This window comes from Plectropomus leopardus, chromosome 4, assembly GCF_026936395.1.
Source record: "Plectropomus leopardus strain MGB_pleo_1.0 chromosome 4, ASM2693639v1, whole genome shotgun sequence".
Taxonomy (NCBI): Eukaryota; Metazoa; Chordata; class Actinopteri; order Perciformes; family Serranidae; genus Plectropomus; species Plectropomus leopardus.
Window position 1 is genome coordinate 23966955 of NC_142179.1, and position 25678 is coordinate 23992632.

At 41.0% G+C, this 25678-nt stretch overlaps 1 protein-coding gene and 1 long non-coding RNA gene across 3 annotated transcripts in view; one reads left to right on the forward strand and one right to left on the reverse strand.

The window, feature by feature from the left end:
• The first annotated feature begins 1569 nt into the window (after window positions 1-1569).
• LOC121944420 (uncharacterized) lies at window positions 1570-24978 on the forward strand. Of its 2 annotated transcripts, none has more exons than XR_015776464.1 (3): window positions 1570-2001; window positions 2650-2795; window positions 22889-23025. It is a non-coding gene; the product is annotated as an uncharacterized LOC121944420 (long non-coding RNA). The 2 variants fall into 2 exon arrangements; XR_015776465.1 differs by lacking the exon at window positions 1570-2001 and adding an exon at window positions 24954-24978 and having other exon boundaries at window positions 2054-2795; window positions 22889-23000.
• The window catches only part of arb2a (ARB2 cotranscriptional regulator A), a 245622-nt gene continuing 240458 nt past the window's right edge, over window positions 20515-25678 (reverse strand). The window contains exon 11 of the mRNA XM_042488204.2: window positions 20515-23022. Within this exon, the coding sequence (XP_042344138.1) occupies window positions 22862-23022 (161 nt within the window). The 3' untranslated portion in view covers window positions 20515-22861. The remainder of the gene's footprint in view (window positions 23023-25678) is intronic.

Here is a 25678-nt window from a genome sequence, read left to right on the forward strand (position 1 = left end):
ATTTAGTTTATTATGCAACACCTCAAATATTAAAATAATACGCTTCAAATATCAGCTATATTTATCGTGGACATTTATCATCAAATTTCCTCTCCTCTGCTGTATGACAGCATGATTAGTATTTATATTTAATTAAATGAAAGCAAAGAAAAAAGTGCAAATTGCACAAAGAGAGAAGTGATTCACTGTCAGATTGGACTATGGCTGCGGTGGGTAAGGGAGATGGATTTGTGGCACACTATGGGCCCCATTTGTGTCTCTGTAATTTCGGAAACTCCGGTTACCAAAGTGTTACTACGAAATGAGTTAAATAACCATTTACCTTTGTCTGGTTTCATTCATCAAACCACAAGTGGAGGACTCCTAACATGGGGGGCTATTTGTTTGCTTTACACAAGCAGCTGGGTGCGATTTCACGTTTGAGATATCTGTCTGAAAGCGAAACATTTATTATCCTAAGTTGTCAGCGAACCTATTTCTCCAAAACCCTCAGTGCACGCCAATGGTTTTATGCAGCGGTGGAAACGTCCTATTGGCGTCACACGTCACTTCATTTCACTTATAGTAGCCTAGTTTCCCCCGGTCACATTTGACAAATACTGTTGTTTGAGACAATAACAATTTCCAAATAGCGGCTGCGTGTATGAATGGGGGGCCCTCTGAAGTATGACACGGCTTATTTCTCATATTGTCTTGTGCGTAAAAATGATGACAACACGGGACAACAAGTGCTTCGCCGTGTCTACCACGCACCTCACTCACAAGAGCTTGCAAAATGGCTGGGAACGGCACAGCGAGGACAAATGTCCAAAATTAAATGGATTCCCGTGAGATGTTTGCGCTATATCTCAGCACACGGTTTCTTGTTGTATTGACTGTACACAGTCAATAAAAAGAGGCATATCTTTATGATTACAATGTGCTGCTCTGAGATCTGTCCGCGGACCTCATAGGCAACCTTTAAGCCATGGATCAAATCCAGCCCTACGGGGTATAAAATATCCCTAGTTGTGAATGTAACATAAGGGGACGCCTCCCGGGGACGCCTCCCTGCGACCGTGTGTGTGTGTGTGTCCGCGTGTGTGCAAGTTTGTCATGATTGTCAAAAGTGTGTGTGTATGCAATGACAGGATTTGTATATATATATATATATATATCTATGCGTGAGGGCTTTCTGTATGTATGTGTGCGGGCGCGTTCTTTTGCATGCCCGTGCGTAAAAGCGTGTATCTATCAGCGTGCGTACGCGTGTGCGCGCGCGACTGGACGAGAGAGAGAGGGAGAGAGGTGGTTGTGAGAAAGCCCGGATCGCTGTGTAAGCGGATCCCTTTGTGTTGATTTAGGAAGACGTTTGCTGTATATAACGTTCAAGGCTGATAATATCATTGCCTGGCCAGATAAATAAAGCATTGGCCAAAACCATCGGGTCAGCTATCGATCCGCTTTCTCTCCCTGAGAGAGAGGGAGAGAGAGAAGGGGAGATGGAGGGAGTGAGGGAGGGGGGTGGACAGGAGGAGGGGGGGTTGAGAAAGAGAGAGGGAGAGAAAAGGAGAGAGAAAGGGAGAGAGACCTCACTCATTAGCATTCCACAGCCATGGACTAAACGCTGACAACTAACAGAGATATCCAGCTCTACACCACTGCATGCATTTCCCCCCTTTGTCTTCTTCCCCTGGCCCTTCATTTCCAGCGGACAGATCTCTCGTCACAGCCAACACATTTTTATTTATGCCTTCTCTACTCTTTTTGCACGAATGGACCCCGTGCACAAGAGAGAAAACCTTCCAGTAAAGCAGAGAAAAAAAGGGGGGGAGTGATGTTGTAAAAGCTGTGCAGAAGTGACAGCGCTAAGCACACTCGCTTTACTTGGGAGAGATATACAATTGTGTGTGACTTGACAAAATAGACGTGGGAGACGTTTTAAATTGCAACCTTAACTGCTATTATTTAGATATTTGAGGATTTAAAAAATCGCCAGCCCGTGTGCTTCATTATGAGAAGGTAAATTATAATTTATTTATTTTTTATTTCCAGTTCAGCTGTAGGTCAATATTTTTTCCACTTAGTTTTGGACATTTGGTTCAGTTTCGTGTTAAAATTGGAGAAAATGTTTTACCTTTGAAACGTTTGTCTGATAGCTTCCTATTAAAGCTGTTATTTACGATTTTAACATTATCCGTAGAATAAAATAAACAGACTTAATAATTCCAAATCTCTTAACTTTGAAAAGTTAAACTTGTGTTTTGTTTTATTAATATATAAATTACTTGCATTTATGCTATTTTAGAAAGTAAAGTATGTTTAAATAATAAATTCAAACTTAAAATATTTGGATAAGTGATACAAGGACTACCAATGACTTTATTTGGACAAGCTCTTTTTTTCAGATGACTATATCTTAATATGCATTCAAGTCTTGCCCAACAATGACAGCTGTTCATCTGATAGTAACTTCTTTCCAAGTTTTCTCCCCTCCCACCCCGGGGCCCCCGGTCTCTGTCTTGCTTTGTTGTTTTAAAATATGCATGTCTCTCCGGAATGCCAGTCACGGGTCCAAACTTTGTGTGTCCCAACCTCCCACATGATGAAATGATCCTTTTAAAGCGGGCTCAATATGTCTCAATCTGCACTCCTCTTCCCTCTCTAAAGCTTCTGGGTTCGGGACACAACCCAGAAATATATTAATTAAAGCGCACTACTACAGACTTTTTAGCACTGGGGGAAGATGTGGCTGGATCAAGTCAAGCTCTGTCAACTAGGGGTGGATGAAGATTCACGGCAGGAAAAAGAAAAAAGTAAGCCTCATTTTGACGCACTCTCTCTTCTCCTCCTCTCTCTTTCTTTCCTTCGCGTGTGTGTGTGTGTGTGTGTGTGTGTGTGTGTGTGTGTGTGTGTGTGTTTGTGTGTGTGTGTTTTGCACTGTGTTCTTGTGTGTTCCTTGGACTGAAACGGATAAAGCCAGGGGGAGTGAGTGAGAAAGAGAGGGAGAAGTGTGAGAGGAAGGGGAGGAGGGATATATACGTATAAAGTGAAAGAGGATGGGCATGTGTCTATGTTTGTGTGTGCGTGTGTTTGTGTGTGTGTGTGTGTGTGTATATGTATATATATATATATATATATATATATATATATGTATATATATATATATATATATATATATATATATATGCGCATGTGTGTGCTTGTCATCACCAAGAAATTTATCAGCACGTGGCATTGAACTCCAAAGTGCAAGTTTTCTCACAGTTGTACTATGTATGCAGCACAGTATATTGACTCATGTTTACATGAATGGAGGTGTTTACTTGCGCGCGCGCGTGCGTGTGCTCATATATAAATGCTTTGCGGAATAAATCACACTACCTACTCGGAAAAAAAGGGACCCGGATGGTCGGAAAGGAAATGCTTGGTTTTAAAGGGGAAAAGTGTGAATCGGATGTAACAGAGCGTTTGCAGCCCAAGAGGAACTCCGAATTCATTCTGTCAAGTTTGAGAGGATGTGTGTGTTTAGTGTGTGTGTGTGTGGGAGAGTATGTGTGTGTGTGTGTGTGTGTGTGTGTGTGTGTGTGTGTGTGTGTGTGTGTGTGTGTTTCTGAGGCAAAGTGATGCCACCATTAAAGAAAAAAAATGACGTTATAGCAACTAATGCCGGCGCTTATAATAATCAGATGTTAAGTTAATGACATTTAAGGGAAAGTTGGAAGTTGGAGCTAACCTGTTGCTCATGGTCCAAACACAACAGCAACCTCAATACTGTCATAACATCCGAAGAGCCCCTGCAGCATTTCATCCCATAATAATCCACCCTCTCCAAAAATGTAAACAGACCAACACTGGGAGTCATTTGGAGATCTGCACAAACAAACTGAATTTAATTACTGTGTTCATTTATTAAATTCAGATACGTTTTAATAGACATCCCAACAGTCTGATTATGTCAACATATGGGAGGCCATGCAGCAAGGCCCGGGCTTACATACCTGATAACGCCTGGGCTTTTCAGTAATATTTACGGCTTCTCTTTCTAATACACTCCAGATGGTGTGTGACTGTGCCACCGCAGCCAGCAAGCTCCTCAATTTTTACTCAGCAGCGTTTTGTTGCAATTACATCAGTGCTGAGACAGAATTTATTGGTGACCCATTTTTGAAGCATTACATGCAAAATATAAAAGATTAAAAAAAGAAAGGGAGTGGGAAAAAAAGTTTTGGCCACTGAGCTTTATGTGTGTGTGAAGTTTTTTGTTTTTTGCCGCTCTGAAGTATACTATTAAGTTTTTTTAAAAGAAAAAAAAAGTCAAATAGTCCCCTCTTCATGGTTTGATGGATTAATATGTTATGAAGACAAAACACACAGGCCGCATTCATGCCTGACCAATCTTTATTGTAGCCTGTGCGTTTTTTTTCAGCCAGTCACTCAGGCAGAATAATGCTTGTAAAGATATAATCCACTGAGCCTATACCCTCTGTAGTCCTTTGCTATATTATCCACTGACAATGAATTGGCAAGCTTTTTAGCAGGTATCCAACCTCCCCACTAAACACATGTGAATGTCATTTGCCAAAGGATTTGGTTAATAGACTCATTCCGTTTATATTTTAATACAATGTTAGGTTTACTGTGACATGATAAAAGCCTGTGTGTCAGCGGTAGGATAAATGTAGTTTTTTGTGCATTTGTGCAGATACTCATAAAATTATAAGCTGAAAATAATAGAAAAAATGCAATCATAAACAAATATGATTAGGTTACATGTGCATGAACTAAAGCGCAACAGATATTTATGTGTCCATATTAAGACATCTATCTATCTATCTATCTATCTATCTATCTATCTATCATGTAGTCACTGATGTGTTATGGGTTGTTTTACTGTCAAAGTTGCAGCTGATATTGTTGCTATCTATGTTCACCTGGATTGCTCAGAGAGGCTGCTGTAGGTCTATTATGATTGACTGAAACGATGCATCGAAGGGTATTTTTCATCTTTGCCACGGGGAACCGCTCCTTACAGTGGTAAGGTTTCCCATTGACTCCCTTTAGTCTCCTTGGTTGGTGCTCTCTCTCTCTCTCTCTCTCTCTCTCTCTCTCTCTCTCTCTCTCTCTCTCTCTCTGCCACCTCAGAGGACATGCGGCATGTTGATAAATACATGTCTTTTTTCCATCTTACTCAGCACCATCCATCAAATTTGGATGTCCATGTTACACTGCTGTGCTTAAGGGAGGGATGGGGAGGCAGCAGTCGTGCAGAAACACACTCGAAATCGTCAACAAGGGATGCATTGCTCTCTCTACATACTAAATAATTACTTGATCACTCTTGCTGTGTTTCTGGTCATGTTAACGCACTGAATTGTCTCAAGTCAGCCGATGCCAGGGTTATGCTGTTTGGAGATTTAGAAGTGGTCTTTTGCTGTGCTCTGTGGGTTAATAACCTCTTCACGCGCTATAACCACTGTGTTTTGATCCTAGTAATACGTTGGATAGAGCATTTCTCTGGCTTGCCCACGGCTTGGACCACTCTACAGAAGACCAGTCGCCCTGTGGTTGCAAACTCTTTGTGGCCCCACATACCGCCGCTGTGATTATAGAAGTGCCTCCTCTCCCTTGTTAAAGGAGCAAAGCTCTAATCTAGCCTCTGTGTCGCCCCCAAAGCCAGCGTGCTATAGTGAAAATGAGCGTGCGCGAGCGCGCGTGTGTGGGGAAGAGTGAGTGGGGGTCGGTCGGAGCAAGAGAAGAGGAGAAGGGAAGGGTGGGAGAGAGGGAGAGTAAAAGGAGGGGGTTATAACGGAGTGGCCCTTTCCTTCTTTTGAGTGACACGACCCCTCTCTTCTCTTCAAAGGCCATGCAGAAATAAACGCATCTCATTTGAATGGCGATTTTTTTTTCTTGGTGGTATTTCACAGCCAATATTTCTGGAATGGGAGTGTGTACTTTTTTTCTGCAATATTGAATTCGGGGATGGTTCTGGTGGCGGGGTATTCAATATTCCCATCTCTCCACATGCAGCATTCTGCAGCCAGTGTGGTATTTTGTCCATGACTACACCACTAACACCACCCCCCCTCCACTCCCGCACCCCCCACTCCGTCCAAATTCATTTGCATCCGCTGATGATATCAGTAAAGAATTGCTGGCACCATATGAGGCAGGGTGGGGGAAGAAGGCTTATTTGGATAAAACTGGACCGCAGAGTGGACACGGCCCTAAAGGTCAGTCGCCCATTCATGTCAAGGTGGCAGGGGGTGTGTGTGTTGGGGGGGTCGGCATGGGATTGCCAAAGAGGCTTATTTGAAAGCGAGCGTATATTTGAGGCAGGGGAATGAAAAGGAGTGGACCACAAAGCTCGTCATACTTCAAATACGCCCCGTCACATCTTCACTCTTTCCTCTCCACGCAGGCGGTGGGTATATAAGGAAGGTGGGGTCTCAGTGCTGTGGCATGGCCTGCAGAATATGCAGCAGAAAATAAAACGTGTGGACAACAAGGTGGATCACAGAGGTTTAGGTGCACAAAAGAAGGGGTTTCCAATGTTCTACCGTTGGTGGTTCCTCTTGGTTTGTGCAAATAAAATAATGGAATACTTCAAATGAGGAGGCCAGTGTGGTTGTCAGAAAGTTCCTTTAATGCTGCTGATGTGGAGTATTTCATGTAATCTCGCGGGGTTGGATACAGCACCATAATGCGGAAGAGATAGAAAACCTTTTTGGAAGGACTCTTTACAGCACCAAAATAGGGCTTTGCCATTGAGGAAGCCTATAATTTTCTGATTACCAGGCTATATACTACAATTTTGGTAATGGTGCAGAATGTCAAGGATTCACTTCTAATGAAAAACGTAAAACATGGAAAAGTATGAATATAATGTTATGTATGCTGTAGATTACAGCTGAATGACACTGAACTCCATGTGTTCTTAAAAGTAGAAAAAACAGGCAGTACGTCATACTAATAATTTCAATATTTGTTGTATATATTTATATATTTGTATATATTTATATTTTAGGCTATTTGTTTTTTTTTGTTTTATTTATTTTTATTTTTTAATCTAATACATTACCAATGACCAGTTGCATATTATATTCAGTACACAGAATAATAGATCGTGTAAACAATGTCACATAATGACAGAACACATAATAAAACTGCAAATCCATTTTCCCATTAATTAATAAATCAATTAATGCACTCTCCTGCCGTGCATATACACCAATTTACTTCGAGGGCACTGTCACCATCCACCGTGCGCGCGCCAATACGCACACACACGCGCGCGCGCGCACACACACACACACACACACACACACACACACACACATACACATTTATCACTTCATCATTATGTATATAGAATAAAATTAGGTATGGTGCGTTCAGTGGAAGGAGTCACAATTTCATTATAATTATTTCTAAAACTATAATAGTGGCCTAGTTCTAAGTATGCCTATGCAGTCTAAACTTTATTTTCAGTGTGGATTCTGAGGGGGATTATTGGACGCCTTAACCAAGCGAAAATTGTCACAAATTGCTGGTTGTCGAGGGGCGAATGACAAGATAACGAATATGAGAAATTTTGCCCCCGACACTTCGGTTCATATATCATTGCAGACGCCGACCAATCACTCACATGTTGTCTTTAGTGTTATTACACTTCAATATCTTGTTTAAGCGATGTGTCAAAATTGTAAATTTAGATTTATTTTGCCCCCCCCCCCCCACACACACACACACACCTTAAAAACAAACACTTTTTTTGCTAATTTATAAATAAGAATATCTAGAATTACACAACCTTCCTTATTGATGCATAATACTAAAAAAACAATGCAAGTTTTTGTTGTTGTTGTTTTAACCTGTTCAGTTTAAATGTCGACTAAGATGAACAATGACATGAAGAATCCGCCGGTTCATGAAGCACAGTGAAGCTCGATCATTTTATATATATATATATATATATATATATATATATATATATATATATATATATATATATATGTATATAGCTCTGCATTGATTGCTGCTGTTAATAGTGCCCCTATACACGCGACCAGGCTTTTACCACTGCTATCATTATTACTCATCATTATTACTGCTTATACTGTACGTGGCTGTAACTGCTATTGTTGTTATTGCACCATCATTACCAGCAATGATTTTACAAGGAAGACGACTTAGCTCTATCTTTGTATATGAAATAATGGCTGCGGTGTAGGATGAGTAGGGGAGATTACTGCGAGTGGGTGAGGATGGAGGAGTTGGAGGCATATTACTGACCATTTAACACACACTTCTTTTTCGGTCAAACCCCCCTCTTAATACCTCTCGGCAGCAGCGGAGTATCGTACATATATATATATATATATATATATATATACATACATACACACACGTATATAAGAGCAATCAGCAACACTCGTCAGAAGATGTATTGTTTGCCTGTGATACACATACACATCCCCAGTAAAACGCTGCGATGGAGCTTGAAAGTGATAGTATCGATTGATTTTTTCAAGTGGAGGAGTCACCTGCCGCCCTTCCCTTCCCTCACCCACTTTGACATTAAAAGTTCTCCCATTTTCAGCTTGACCACTGATCAGCTAGTTTGCCATCTTGACCCCTCGGATGCTCATTAAAATTTTATCCGGTGGATAAAAACAAAATTAAAAAAAAAACAGCAGACATAACACTAACAGTAATTAATTGATTTTGGTTGGATCGTGTATGACTGTTTCTAAAAAAGCAAGCTTGCATAGCAGGCACGGCATGGCTTGGATCGCGCTAAGGCATGCAACATACACAAAGTTTGTTTTAGTGTTTGAGAGCGCTAAACCGCGGCGCTTTGTTGTGGCGTTCCTCTGCGCCCCTGTGTGCTGTGTGCGTAAAGACAGCCTCTCCGCCTCAGACCCTCCGTGCTGTTATTGTTTCTACCTTTGTTTGCTAGATGGCGCTCTGCGTTGTGGGACCCTCTGACACTAGAACCGCCTCATACCCTCTCCCTCTCTCCTCAGCTCTGCTCTCAGCCCCACAGTCATGCTCCGCGCAGCTCACAGCAGCTCTTCCAGGGCGATTTTTTAAACCAGGAATTTTCAGCAGCTGCAAACGACTCTAACGCAAAACCCACCGCTGCGAATAGTGGGGCGAGTTTTATAATTCCATTATCCTATGCCGACTGACATTTTTGTTTGTTTTGTTAAGCTGCGGAATCACATCGATTAAAACCAGCGATCAGCAATGCATTTAATTTTTAATGTAAACTGATAATAACGCGGACTATCGCTCAATATTTGAGTTTAAGATAATTAATTGTTTGTTTAAGCGATGTTAACGTTGCGGAATATATACACTCATTCACATTTAAATTATGTTGAAAGGAATAAAGGGACTTTAATTATCCGTTTTCAAATAAATAATGTCTTATTAATTAAAGACAGGCGTACTTAATCTGAAGATGCAACAGAGAATTAAGAACAAAATCTTAACATCAAAATTTTTCGCAACAAATTTGCTTTGCAGAAAATATTTTTGAATTAATTATTTATTGTACAGTGACACATTATATCTGAGAAAAACTGCTCTAGGTACGGTAATGGAAAAACTCCGTTTTAATCACGGTAAAAAAAAAAAAAAACAACAACTATAAAAATGATCGAAAAATAACCTTTGTATAATTGAACAGTTTTTATGTTGATGGTTTTTTTTTTAAGTAATCCAACGATCATCTGTCCGACTTTATAATCTGTTTTAGATTGGTTGCAACCAGGAGAAAAAAAAGCTCCATTGTATTGTTTGCTGAGTGGCCCACTCTGCTCTAAGATATACTGCTGCAGTTACACTTTCACTAAATAGCGGCTTGTCGGTGTCTGACGTTGATGAATGTGTTGGAGACTTGGAGAGCCTTTTACAGCTGTCTTAAAAAGCGCCGTGGCCCCAGACCAGCCACAAACAGATCAGGTGCATGGGGCCTTTAATACGGCAGTCAATGACAAAGAAACACGCACTTTACACACGTTTGGAAAAGAGACACTTCTGCAGTAAAAAGTCTGCAAAGGTTTTATTTTGAAATCGAGCTCGCTCACCTTTTTCGACGGATATTTGTGATTGAAATTGAAACATTATGTAAATTATTTAAAGATGTGGTCGTTTTAGGAAACAAGAGCGAGGATCATTTTTTTTTACGATGATTAAAATGTTGTTAGTTTATGCTGATAGTTGCTGCAAAACATGCATTTTAATCATCTTTTAATTGCCAATAGATAATTTGACAGATACGATTGATTTCCTCTCATGTGGATGAGGATAAACACGGTGCAAGTGCAGCCCATGTGGGCTGTGAATATTGGTTTGGGCTTTTTTTTTTCTCCTCATGTGGCTCCATCTATTTCTCACGTGAAGGTATCTGAAATACAGATGTATAACACTCCAGTATTTTATAGGATTATTTTATGGCAATTAAAAACCTGATTATTTTTCGAGTATGGCAGCTCATTTCGGTAAATTGTGTATTTATAGTTGATCCTCATGATAACAACAGAATGATACATTTTATATGGAGTGCTCAGGAACTTTTATGCCTGTTACAGCGGGTTGATGGGGAGAGGGGGAGCTTCATGCAAACTTCTGGATGCATAAGTTGCCTGATTTGAGTCTTGCTGGGACCTTACAGAACAATCTCTCAAACAACCGACAAGATTTCATTGTTGATTGAGCTGTATTATGATCCATTTGTCCTACACCCCCTCCACACAGTCACACTTCCTCCCCCGTTGGATCCTGGGTGGTGTGGCACAGCAGGCTCGCGTGTACTGTATACAGGGCTCCTCCACCTGCAGTCAGGCTTCACCTCATTCCCTCCAAATCCACGTCTTCTCTTACTGCTATTTACATGAGCTGGCCTACACTTTGCTAACACATTATTAGTGAGCGGGGGGAGAGAGGGAAGCAGCATTTCAATTATTTTTTTGAACAATGGGCATGGGCCCGTCATACATTTTGAGTGTTTGAGTAAGGCTCTCTTGGTATTTGTTTTCCTCGACTTAACAAGCCATCATCTCACACATGCATATAGAATTGAAATTGCTCAGAGATCCCGCAGGCAAAGGGCGGGTTGTGGGTTCAATTAAGGTGGAATAATGCATGGGGACAAAGCTTATGATGACCTCGATTGAAATTGATCAGAAAACGCATTCACAAAAACACACACACACACACACACACACACACACACACACACACACACACACACACACAGAGAGTAGCCTCTTTGTTTTGACTCACTGTTGCCTCTTTGTATCTGCACTGAGGCCTATCTGCCTCTCTGAAATCGCACTTTGATTTTGGAAATAATTCCAACGCCCGAATATAATGCTAAGAATTTAATACCACCCAACCTATGTCTAGACTAATTCACTCTTTTTTTGACATTTCTTTCTTTCCTTCCTTAATCGAATTTGCCACGTTTAAGCTGGCGTGTGGATTTTGAGGCATAAGCAGCCATTTGGGCTCCATCCCTGGAATGACAGAGAATACGAAGGTTTGTCATAATTTCTTATGTAGAAAACAAGATATTTCAGCGCCACAGTGGGATTTTAACGAATTAAAATATCTCACTGCTCGCCTGTGATAAAACGGTATAGGATTGAGGCGCTCGCTTGTTAAGTAACTTGCTGTCAGTATAGTTAGCACTGCTCTGATATGGACGGTGGCTGCAGAGCCTCATCTCTTGGGGTTTTAATTAACAAGCTGTCTCAAAGCTGTAGAGCTCCATCAAACAGCCTCTCTCTCCCTCTCTCTCTCCGCCACTAAATCCTCCTCCCGTCACTGCCTTGGGCTCTCTCTCAAACTTTCGACATTTCTGGTTCCCAAATCAACTTGTTACCACAGTATGTGCACCAGCTGATAGGGTGTAACTACTGTGAGAAGATTTGCTAAAATATATAAATCGCTTGTTTTCTCTCTCTTTTTTTGTTGCGTAGCATCTATTTACACGCACTGCTGCACGCGTTTTATTCAGCAAATGTCCACATACTGTACTTACTCTGTTGGGGTCTAACTTCAAGCCTGACTGGTGCATGAAGAACTGTTGCTTTTCTCTGTAGCTCATGTGATAGGGAGATTTTTGTGGTCTGTTAAAGTGGATGAAATCTTTCAATCTGCTTCACAAACGTTAGATTGTGCACCTTTAACTTGCAAGACATGTCCCTGATGATCTCTAAACAGACTTTGTAAACTCAAATTCTAGAGTTATTCATTAGTTAAAAAGGCCGTAATGGAATGTACATAAGAGAAATGTACCTTTTACTCCTTTTAGTTGACAGTTTAAATTACTGTAACTCAATTGATTAAGGTTTTGCATACAAAACATATCATTATGTTCATAAAATATGATGCACTGTGAAAGATTAACCTACCCAGTATGTTGAATGGTTAAAGTGAGCTCCACCTCAATCAACTATACATTACTGCATCAGCAATGATGATGCAGTAATATAGTGTATAATAGTTTTCTATAGTAATAGTAGTAGTAATAGTTTTCTGACATAAGAGTACTTATACTAAGATACTAAATGCATTTAACTAACAACATTTACCCTAAGTACTTTTTAGCAGTTAAGTGGAGGACTTGCCATTTTAACAGAATAGCTTTTTTATATTGCTATATTGCAACTTTACTTAAATAAAGAATACCTCTACTACTTGAAAAATGTATGTTTTAGAATTGGAGAGCCTCAGTTTTTATATCACCAGTTTGAAATCCACTTAAAAGAATATATAGTATAATGAAACTGAAGGAAGTCATACAAGGCCGGGCGGGTCCGATAAGGATAAAAAAAACATAAAATAAAGTCTTTGTGTAAGTGTAACCGAGTATTGTTTACATAGGCGGTTGGCGCAACAGCCAATGTAAACCGCCAACCTCCTCTTGATTTACCACAGTATTACAGAGTGTAAGCACTGGCTTCAGAGGAGATTTGTCTTTGGTGAAAGAAGCAAAAATCTCAAATCTCTCTCTCTCTCTCTCTCTCTCTCTCTCTCTCTCTCTCTCTCTCTCTCTCTCAGCCTAGAGTAAAGTTGGTGCTGGGCTCCCACCGTGGCCCAGACGGGGGTAATTTGATAGCAAGGCAAGGTCAAGACAGTGCGCTGTCCATGGTGCTGCGGCGGGGCAGGCTGGATGTTATCATCAAATTAGACAGGACAAGTTTCAAATCGATGCCACCCCCGGATGTCTGGAGACCGCCAGCAGTCGGAGTTAAAGTCCTAACAAGTCCCCCCTGACAGGTCAACACCTCAACACAAACACACACCTCTGATGCTTCAGCCTACAGGTCAGCAGCGCTGTGTTGGCGAGATAAGCACCAATCCCATTGAAGGCTCTAAGTCAAATATAGCTTTAGGTCCACTGTTATTCTGCGGGCTCTGCATGAGACTCGTGCAGCTGAGGCTGGATGTCGTGCTTTTATAAAGATTTTTTTCTGCACTTGAAAATCTTATTCTCGCCGATTTATTTGACAGTGTATCCGTTTTTGAGGAATATCAAGGCCCCTTAGCAGACGCACTCATGCGCACATACATCTTGGTTTATAATACAATCCATGCACATACTGATTTGGAAGGTCGAAAGTTTAGGGAAAAGCATAACTTTTTGTATCATTTATTGAACTGTTATTGTAATGCTATAAATATTTATATTAAGCAGAGTTGTGGATAAAAAGGTTACACGGTCAGTAGCATTAATAATGTGCTTTTCATCTTGACAAGATCAAAGAATGCGATGTTTTATGGAACTTTTTGATCTTTTTGAAAAAAAGAAATACTTTCATTGGTAATTTTCAGATCAAACACGATGCCCTTATTAACTTCTTTACACTCCAACATGCTGCATTTAATTTGTAACAGATTCTGCAAACGATAGAAAATATTTTAGTTTTAATTGGATTTTCTTTATTATTTTCATCTTTATTTTATTTTATTTTTCATTTTTTCATTGGATCAGACTGAAATAGATATCTCTAAAGAAAAAAATCCCCGTGTTTACCCGCAATGTATACGTTTTTTAAGGTCTCTACATAGAAAATAGTTTTAAAATTGTATGTCAGTGTAATACAACTGTCTTCAGTTTTAGTCCTATAGATTTTTAAATGGCATTTCGTTGTGAACTAAATAAATAAACCTACAAATAACTATTAATAATAGAAAAGAAAGGTTACTCTTTACCTATATGTGCATCATATCCAGTATTATCCACAGAATAAATGGCATTAGTAACAATCCATTTGGGAAAGATCAAAAGTGAATGAGTAGAGAGGGGATCTCAGAGAGAAGGGAAGAGGGCACTGATTAGAGCTGCTGCCAATCTGTCACCGCCTGACAGCTTTTGCTGCGGGGATAAACAGCAATAAAGTCGAGTTGGCCGCTGTGTCGTTAACTTCACACACACTATCACACGCGCACAGCTCGCCACCGGAGGAGCAGGTAAATTCACTCAACTCCTCACAGGGCTCCGCTCGCCTATCATCGCCTCTGTCTCCCTCCCCGCATGTCAAACTACCCCTTCCTCCCGTCCTTCCTCCCGTCAAACTCTCCTCTTTTCATCCTCCCTGCTGACTCAGGTAGCAAACACAATGAGGACCTTAGCGACAAGAAAGAAAGCTATTCAACCGGATGGAGAGATTGTGGACGGGAGAGAGGGAGAGAAACGTTATATTTGAATGGCTGATAAAGAAATGAAATAGATGGGAACAAAGTCTAAGCCGTCGGGATGGGAAGGAGGGGTTAGGCATCAGAGAGCAGGCTGCAAGGTGACTGCAGGCCCTTTAATAACACAAGTATATTAACTCGCTTAACCACGGAGATTCAAAATGAACCCAACTTCACTTAAGGGGCCCTGCAAACCATGAAATGCACATCAAAACATACACCTGCCAATCCCACCACCTATATTCCTCCAAGCCCGCTCCCCCCTCCACCCCTCTCCATCCAAGCTGTCTGTCATGGTGTGGCCCGGCTAATTTGAGTTCATTGGATGGCAATAATTTCATTTAGACCTTCATCTCTTTTTGGGCTGGATGTAATGAGGATGCAGGGTGCTGCCAGTGAAAGGCCGCTCCCACAGTAATAATAACTTGGATCTTATTCTTACCCCACGCACTGCCGTGTTTATCCTCGGAGGGCTGCGTCCACATGATGAAACTCATCTATAATGTGTGATTTAATATCGCGTTGCACTCTGTTGTTTTTTTCTCAGATATTTTAAACCCAAAAGAGAGAAGACGGTGGGCTATAGTGTGGTTTAGTTCAGGATCTACACTGCAAAAACAGTTGTTTTAACACACCGCTCACTCTGTATTAAACTCAGAGATATTAGTCTTGTTTTCACACGATTTAAAAATATTTAAATACGCAATATTTACCGAATAGGTGAAAATTAAACTAGACATATTGACTCATTTGACACTTTGTCAGATGTAATAACTCCCAACGTTTATGAGAAAAATATATTTTAAGAGAAAACGTGGATTATAATTCTTTAAAAGGATACCTTTTTTTTGCAGTGTAAGTCAGGGCCTTTTTTCTAACCGCCAACTAATCAATATCTCACCAACTCGAATGCGATATTGATTCAGAGAGGATTGTGCTTTAAGGATTCCTGGAAATATCTCATTATTTCGTTGCTTTAAGTGCACGGAAAATATTGTTTCATATACAGTCGACCTGTGCACTTAATATTTCACTCATGGATGACAATACATTTCTGTATTTGTTGTTAGTATTACGAAAATTATTTATAAAGAGAATTGAGCTTGGTTTTGTTTTTTTAGACAAATGACCAAAAGCCACGTTCCGATTGAAATTCCACGTTTTCTTTATCAGACAAACTCTCTGTAAAGTTTGAGAAAACTATTCATAAAATTTCATAAAGGCACTTTTTTCGTGTATTTTCGTTTTAATATTATTTTATGCATAGTATTAACTACAACCACTCCCTTTTTCGATTGATATTTTTATTGTATAAATGTTTATTAATTATTACCATTTGACTATTGACCAAAAACGTCCTTTATGGTAATCTTTTATGATTATCCAGGAGGATAAGATATCTTCTTTTTTGTCGTTTTAATAAAATTAATTAATACAGATTAGTTTTATATGTTACATTTAGATTTTAAAATAGGGCATTTATTGTCTGATGTAGATGTTATTATTTCATAGAATTTAATTATAACATTTTAGTGCAGTGTATAAGGTCGCTGTAATTATTAATACAAGTTGAAATATCATTCTTGAGTAAATACCCATGGAAAATCGTGTGCTTTTTATTATTTCTGATCAATGATTGCTCCTGTGTTTACTTACGCAGTGTGTTTAAATCGATGGTATATAATTCAAAACTATCTAAAAGGCCTTGTAGTCAACTCGTTGAAAAAATAAATAATGCATATAATTGTATAATTATAAATAAACTTAACTAAGTTTCGAATTGAGTCTGAAATATCTGAGCAGTAAACTCGCATTTCTTTCAACTTTTTTTTCTGTGCATACTATAAAGAAATACCGGAAGACTTTTCGTCACATTGCACGTTTCTTTCTGTTGGCTAAGTGTTTACATCTAGAAGACGTGGGAACACACACAGATACACGCGCGTGTAATTAAAATTGGCATTTGTCGGTATGATATTTGGAATTTGACAAATTACACAGTGCTAAATATCACACATTACTGGCCTTAAGTTTTCCGATATCTCGTCGCATTTTACAGCCTGAGAAAGGCCCCGATCACAGGCCTACCTAGAGCCCCTTCATCCTGACCGCCATTCATCAAGACAAAATGACCAATTTTCCCCAGTAAGCCGTCGGTGGCCTGTTAAACTAGGCCAATGAGCTGTGTTATACTTCCCTTCCTGTCTCCTTCATCACTGCTTGCCTAACACTGCTCCCCTGAAATCATCAGAGTATACCCCCAAATCTTAAAAGTCAGAGCCCATTCTTCAAATGTATTGCATTTCAGACGTTTTTTTCTTTTCTTTTTCCTTTCTTGTTTTTTTTTTTTTTTTTTTTACTGCAGGAGTCTTTAGGCCAGCAGAGTATCAGAGGAGGTGTAATTGAGGGGGCGGTGAGGGGATAGAGTAGCGGTCCGCCTGAAAGCTGCCATTAAAGCCAAATGGACTGAACACCGTAAAACGGCTCTGCCAACAGCTGTCCCACAATCGGAGTCTTATACGCCAGGATCTTCGAGCGCGCACCACACACACATTAGGCTGTTGATGTAGTGGCTACTTAGAAGTATTAGACAGCAAAGCCGAGAAAATAAAATACTTAAGAATAACCACACGAATATCCCGGCAATATTCGTATTATGTTCCTATATGGGACTTCAGCTTAAGATGTACTTCTTGGTGATTTACGTCTCTAAAGGCATTTTCACCTCTCTACATGCCTTGCTGTTCTCATAATAGTCTGGGGAATTGCAATTTTGCTGGGATATCCGATTTGCTTTGCATATTTCCACACATTATAGTCCTTTTTTATAGGAGCCCCAAGTTAGGTGGGACTATATGTTTCTGAGTGCGCGCGAGGAGAGGATCCTCAGGGTATCATTGTTCAAGTTTTGCACATGTATTTGCTTAAAACTTTTAATGGCAGGACACTCCAAAATGGTATTTCTCCGCTGTTGTGCAGTAATATATATGATATCTCGCACATTATTGAACAGTACGAAATTATTAAGTACATATTTGCATGTTTCTAGGGACTTGTGCATCCTTTAAGAGGCCTGACCTCCCCCACTTGGTGCAACACCTGTGACCAGGCGCACTTCTCTCAGAACTCCTGCACCTTCTTCCCCTGCACCCTGCACAAATAAAAGTCCAGTCACACTTTTTTCCAAAATGTGATGCCCACGGCCTCCGAGTGTTGTCTCAGTCTGCGAATCCTTATTAGAATAGAGAAGCAGAGGAGGCGATTGAAGAGGAGTTGTTTCCACTGGATTAAATGGTTTCTCTGCAAGTCAATGAATATGTAATGATGTCTAACGAAACCGGCCAGTGAGTTCTGTGCTCTGATATACAGGCCTCTATATTAAAGACCTCTTCTGCTGAGGAAAAACACAGTATAGAGCCGCGGCCGGAGAAAAGAGGGGCAGAATAGGGGAAGGGAAGAAGGGATACAATCTTGAATGCACCTCCGAGCTTAAGCCAGACATTCTCCCCCAGTCAATAGATGAAAAGATGAAAAAGTATTTGCTCACGTACTGAGGGAGAGAGTGAGAGAGAGAGAGAGAGAGAGAGAGAGAGAGAGAGAGAGAGAGAGAGAGACTTTCTTGAAGCAAGGGTGGGGGGTGAATTTACATTTTTTAAACTGCTTTGGAAATATTGTTTCTGATAAGCAGTCATGCCAATAAAGTAATTGAATTGAATTGATAGAGACGGGGCGAGAGGGAGAGAAAGAGAGTTCCTCCACCATGATTGTTAAAGATATTTCTCCCTTAGTATACCCGATAAAACATTGATTGTTGCAGTTAGTTGACCCGTAAAATTTGGGGGTTAGTTTTCTCTTCTGAGCTGAGCATATAATTATGCAAATAATGATCTGACAGTGATCCGCTGGAGGAGTGCTGAAGGAGTGTGTGTGCGTGTGTGTGTGTGTGTGTGTGTGTGTGTGTGTGTGTGTGTGTGTTTGAGGGGGGAGGCTGTCAGAGGGGTGACATTCCAACTTTGCCTAACGCCTGGTTCCTTTGGAAAGAGTTCATCTTCTGCAGGGATGGCGTGCATATTAGAGTGGGGCCGGAGCAAGCAGGCGTGACAACAACTCTCTTAAAGTAAAAATTGAAATATCAGGCTGTGGCAGCACAGGGGTTCCCCAACTTTTTCATGTCAAGGGCCCTACCCAACCCACCCACTCCTCCCCAAAATCTGCCATTACAGCACAGACCCCCCATTTGGCAGGATTTCATCCTAAAGCTCCGCAGCTGATGCCATTTTCTGTTGCAGATATGATTCAGTGTGGAGCTGTCTGTAACTGTCTGTGCGACAATGGCTGCGATAGTGAAACCTATAATCAAATCAGTCATAGCTATTAAACATCACACGCTGTGCTAACTTCCAGTGAGTAAAAAGACACACAGACTGGTTCTCTTTCGATTTGCGACTTGGGAGGGTCCCGACTTATAGGAACCAACGACAAGTGCCTAGCCAGTAGACATGAAGAGATCATGGCTGTCTTTAGAGGTGGGGAGACAGCTACATGTGACACAGTGATGCATGAGTGGTCAACCTGAATACACACGGCCCTCAGAGACCCACTTAAGGATAATATAGTTTCTATTAAGCCAAATACTTAGAAACGGGACGCAAAAGTTTCCTCTGCATTGGAAACTTACTTTACACAACTTTTTAAGTCGCCATATAATCTGTAATATAAACTTAGATAGTGAACAAGTCTTAAGGCGTAACATAATTCCTGGCCGAATAATTCATTTCGCTGTGTATTAGTCGCCTGCCTTTGATCATCACTGACTGGGGGTCATAATTTATGGAAGCGCTGCATCACTGCTTTGGACAGAAGGCAGGTTATTTCATGAAACTCTGAAAACTCAAACGAATACAAGAGACTTTCTTTCTTAATTTGGCAGAATTGTGAAGTCATCTCCATAGAACACATTTTTTAAAGACAGAAAGTTGTGTGTGCCTATGTGTGTCTGTGTGTGGCTGTGAGTGCGTGTGTGATTGAATGCCTCTCTTTAATCAGCGGCCTGACACGGTGTGAGGGGGACTCGCCTGGTTCCACTTGTTGTTCAGGGGTTAATGGAAAAGATTTCTAAAGATTTATTGAGGGGGCGTTTAATGACCTGATCGGTTTCACCGTGTGAAAACAAATGATGCTGTAAAACCTCGCTGAGTTGAGGAGGGGGGTGGGGGGTGGGGGGGGGACGACTCACTTTGCCAAAATTAATGACCAAAAAGAGGGGAATTACTGTTTATAGTTTGTTTTCCTTTTGACACACTTAGTGACTTACTTACTCACTAACGATACAATCCATTTAACAATATTGCTTCTTTCAGAGTAGCCTGACCCACAGGAAGTGTTTTTAAAATTTCAAACTTTTATCTACGGCTTCACTTGAAAAGAGCAAGATTTAAATTAAGTAAAATTGGTAGTTTGGACTGTTTAGAAACACGATAAAGACACTTAACTCTGCGTGGCAGGAAATTGGCGTTGCTGGTCTTCTGTCTCGGTTAGATTTCATAGATGTCATGTGAGATGATAACTCAGGTCATTTTGCACACTCTGCTGGACTTTCTCCTCCTGCTGCACTCGCTTTACACATATCTTTCTGCGTCTTTGCAATCGATCCTAACTCTTTATGCAGCTTATTGATTTGTTCTCTGTAAATTCCCGATGAGCGCTATTTTGCTTCGACATCAGTAAAATCGCCTACTTCACCGGGAAATAAAAAGCAAAAAAAAATAAATAAATAAAAAAATACAACACTGAAACAGGAAAAAAGTACAGTTTAAAAAGCAAGATGTGAAAGTTCATTTTATTAGCTTTCGACAGGTTCAATAGGTTAATTACAAAAAAACAAAAACAAAAACAAACAAACAACAAAAAAGGAACTTTAAAATATTTTTTAAAGATAGACGTTGTAAACCAAAATGGATCAAAAGAAAATGAGACAAAGATTTTGAGAATATAAGAAAAATATGTGACCGGGCAGGACACTCGCGGTTTCATAAAATCCAAAGGCTTATGCGATAAAACAAAATAGGCGTGTTCCCTAAACCAATACAACATATAAACCATCTGCAAAAAATAAAGTCTTCAAGAGCAATTGGCAAAAATTAGTCCCCTTTTATTCACAGACTGTGCTTTGGATTTAGGCTGCTCTTACATCTTTAGTTCCATTCACATATGGCTTGCTGGATATTATTAAAACAGTGAACAGAGTCTTGTTTATTCCTAAGGCAACAATATACAAATTATGGAGTGAAAAATGAACTGATTGTGGCTGAAAAGCAGAAAGATGAGCAATGGTATCTTGAAACGAAACTCATCAAATCAAATAATAAGCCAACTTCTTTGCTGAAACCTGGAGAGATCTGAATCAAATTAAAAGGAAATTAGGCCTGCAACCATCAGCCACAGTTGTCTCATTACAGCGGAAAGATAATCCACAAAAGCCTTAAACCACACACACACACACACACACACACAGTGGGCAGGAGAGGCAGGATTTCACAGTGTTAGAGTTAAACAATGGGAACTATGGGAAGTTTTTTTTAAAAAAAAAGGTATATATTTGAGAATGTGTCTGAGGTATCATAAGATTTAGAAGCCGGTTTGAGTTTTTACTAATGTCATGACACATTAGAAATGTATTCCATTAAGCCTTGAGTGGTTTATAAAGCACACAAGCCCTGTGGAATTTTTTTTATCATGTTTGTGTCACATAGTCAGATTATGTGCAGCTGAGCAGGGAGCTGACTTTGTCACTTCTAAGTACACAAGAAGAGTATTTCAGTGGGAGGAAAAAATAGATATGTTACATTTCTCCAACATCTAAGGAAATATCATTCAGGCTTAGAATAATATTGAAATCTTGGATTTCCTGACATGTGTAAGGCGATATATTGAGGCTTTATGAGTGTTGTGAGCTGACTTCTGGCTCCTGTTAAAATGAGATATCCCTCAAACCCATTTTGATGCTTGACTTTAAGTAATTTTAAATACGCTCAGTGTCCGGATTTTTCCATATTCAGCACAGGTTTTGTTTGTTTTATTTGTTTCATCACATTCAATCATCCAGAGACATCAATTTGGAAGGATATCAAATTGAAAAAAAAAGAAAAGATATACATTTATAATAAACACAGAGAAATGGACCCTCCGCAGTTTTGCAAATCAACCCTAGAGATATTCTAAAGTTAACACTTGCAACTCAAGTATTGCTTCATATTAGAAAAAAACAGTGTGAATGTGTGTATGAGACATTGCATTCAAATTTAGCTCAAAGTTGAGAAAAAAAAGATCTCTCTTATTATAAACACTGCAGTCCTAGAATTATATGGCGATGGTTAGAACCACATTTTACACAAAGCTGAATGAGAAAAGTCAGGTTTAAAAGCTGACTGCATGTGCGGAGGAGTTAGAGAATAAAGAGGTCATAAAAACAACAACCTCTGTTAAAACAAAACAAATGGTCACCAGTTAGAAGTGTGTTCAGTCTTTGGTGAAACATTTGTTGTGGTTATGGGCTAAAAAAAAAAAGAAAGAAAGATGGGGTTAGGTTAAAATGATACAGAACCTTAGCAGAGGATACCATACTGCAAGAGCTGATGTCGGGGTAAGCAGCCCAGGCTTTAGGACCAGGGGGGAAGAGGGAGAGGAGGGAGAGGCTGAGCGGTGAAGACTGGAGGGCAGGCGGGGCATTAGCTCAGTTCAGGCTGATGTCAGGACAATTAGAGGTGCACCACAGCGCATTGTGCACAGCGCCTGTCAGCCTTAATCTCTGCTGCCGTGGCCCGTACCCGCAGCCAGGCCACAGCCCACGGGAAGCGCTAACACTCAGGCCCATATTGCTTTGACAGTTGCGCTCATCTAGAAGTAATGCAAAACGTTATCGTGATGTATACATGGTGACCCTGTACTCTTGTCTCTTACAACAACACGGCTATGTGTGTGTAGAGCCAGGGAGGGCTGGAAGGGAGAAATGACACTCAGGGAGAGGAGTTAGGGGAAGGAGAGGTTACAGAGGGAGAGGGAGAGAAAAAATAGCAAAGAGGACCTGGAACCTTAGACTCTCTTTCTGCACCCCCCCATCCCCCCGCCCATCCCTCTCTTCTTGTTCCAAGTCATTTTCGTTGGTCCTTTACAAATCTTGGTGTTTGTTTTTCAGGGAGCTGCTGCGTGTGGTGACAGTGTTGGAGGTCTCTTCCGCCTCCTCGTCCTCTTTTGCCTCCAGCACCTCACTGAAGAACCTGAAGATGGAGTTGAAACTCATCCAGGAGGTCAGCTCATGCCGCTCAGTGCCTACATGTAAGAGACACACACATAAACACATAACCATTAGCATGAGCAAAGTTTACAAGTATAAAGTAAAGTTGGTATGTTGGATATTCTGACATAAATATAAATTAAGCTCTGCATTCTAAACACCTGCTGTGGCTATAAGTGAACATTATTTAGTCTTGCAAGGCTCACCACTCCCACAATGCACTGCATCGCCCCATGCAAGTCTGAGGCCTTATGCATGAGAGCCATGACAGCCTATGACCTATTAGTCCAATGGGACAGCCTCAATATGTTATCCAAGTGGATACCTGATAATCAACACCACCACACGTCCCTCTTTCCGTCTCAGGCCTTCCAACAAAACCAGAGTTATGCACAATGGGGGCACTAAGCGAAACCAGTGGAGCGGTAGTCATTCATTCTAAAGGGCTGATTGAGGATAGGCAAGACAGACGCTGGAGAGAGGTAACCAGCGAGCATATCAAGTGGTCGGGTGGTGGTGGGGGGAGGCAGCAGTGCTGGGTTTCCCTCTGACCTCCTCCAGGTTAGCCGGTTCCCAAGTTGGGGTCACACTGGAGCATGAAATCTGGTACATGCGCCTTGGGTTCCTGCCCGCCTCAGGGGTTAGGGTATCGCTAGCCAGTCTTTTAGTTAGATGCAAACTCTATGTCAGTTTCTATGTTTCTCCTACGCCAGGTAGTCTCGCTACGGAACACTTCGGCTCTGCATCGGAGCACCCATGATGGGGACAGATCGTGGCTGCAGCTTTTGCCCGAGTCGTCTCCCACTCCTGCTCGCTAACCGTTCAGCAGGAGCACTAATAGATAATGGCTTGTTTCTGCTGCCGCTGGCTAGCAGCTCAGCTGCTTAGCAACACAACTGTAACTGGACTTGAGAAGCCATATTGAGGTGCCCTCTTGTTTCCCAGAGGGAGAATAGGTTTGCAGTGAGATGATGTTAAGAGTTTCATCCCTTGATAGATGGAGCTAAGAAAAAATTACATGTGTTTACAGACAGAGAGATGAGTGAATACAAGCTTTGAAATAATGGGTTTTCTTTTTTGAATCCTTATTTGCACACTTTTTTGTTGGGACCTGCATTTGTTTTCAAGATAAGAAAATTAAAATGTGTCCCCTCAATTTTCTCTGGAGGATTAAAAAAAGGATAAGCTTAGTATCTGAAATCAGTTAGGGTTTTAAGAAAACAACTGGTCCCAACAGAAAAGGGTTGAAAACCACGACCCTTGTGGATGACTTAAATCAGTTCAACATTAAAAATCCCACTCTATTTCTCCTCCTCTCTTCACTACCTTTCTCCTCCCGTCTCCTCTGTGTACATGCGATCGGCTACAAAAAACTAGACTTGAAGGCCGCAGGGATACAATTAGGAAGCACCTTAAAGGCTCTCTCACCACAGACAGGCCTCTGATGACCACTGCACTGACCCCATGTTTATTAGATTGACCCCTGCCTGGACGCATTAATGGAGATGGCGTGCGTGCACAGGTGTGTTTGTGTGTATGATTGTTATACCGAGGGTAAGTGCGGGCTCTTTGGCTGAGAGTGGATTTGGGTTCAGTTGCTGGTGGTGTGTGTGTGTGTGTAATTTGTGTGCACAAGTATGTAAGGGGGTTCTCGATCACTCTGAGATAAGGGAGTGTGCTGCAGACTATATAGCAAGTCAGTGCCTTAGGTCAAATTTACTGGCCTGGCAATCATGGGAGTCAATAACCCCACACTCTCAGTGACTCTACTACCTGTGTAGGGCTCAACATAACACCCATCCCTGGAAAACAAAGACACAGCCCTCTCACACCTCTAATCTATCATTTATATCCAATTTGAGGCACTGTGATCTTTTTCCACCTCCTACTCCTCAATTTCCCCATCTCATCGGCCTCTCCCTCACTAGTGTTTTTACTTCTGTTTTGTCCTTTTTTTCTCCTGCAGAAGCGATCAATGCCGCAGCGCTCTCTCATTCACCCTGAACTGGTGGTGAACTCCTCCGGAACAGCCGCCAGCCTCTCCACCCTATCCCATCGCAGCCCGGGGTCACCAGGGGGGCGTCTCTGTGCCAATATGCAGATGAGCCTGTGCCCCTCCAGTGACTCTGGTGTTAAGCTCCTCCCTCTCTATATGATGGAGCCCCCTGCCTCCCCCAGCCACCCAACAACGCTCACACACACAGACATAAGAGACATAAACGCACTCTCACACTGGCTTAAATAGGCCTTTAACAGCTTATGTCCGCTCTTCCTTTAATAGCCAAAGTGTGTCGAACCTAATGGATGTTGTCAAAGCTGAGATGTGACGACTGATTTAGAGGAGGAACCCCAATGACCAGCTAGCCACTAAAGAGAGAGAGAGAGAGACAGAGAGAGAAAGAGGGAGAGAGAGAATTACCTCAGCTGTGCCACAAATCAAAGTAATATCTTTAAAAGATGTAGGGATCGATGAGGTGTCATCTGGCTGTATCTTGCGTGTAAAGTGAACCCATAAACAGCCAATGAGTATGACTTTATCCTCAATTTTAGTCTCTTACTGGAAAAGTTTTTCAACTGCTAAGCAGATTTTTTTTTATTTCTTTTTCAATAATTGATTTCAAGTATTGTTACAATACTATGTAGTGGACAAAAAGTGGTTCCATTTTAATCAGTTTAATTACAACTTGTATC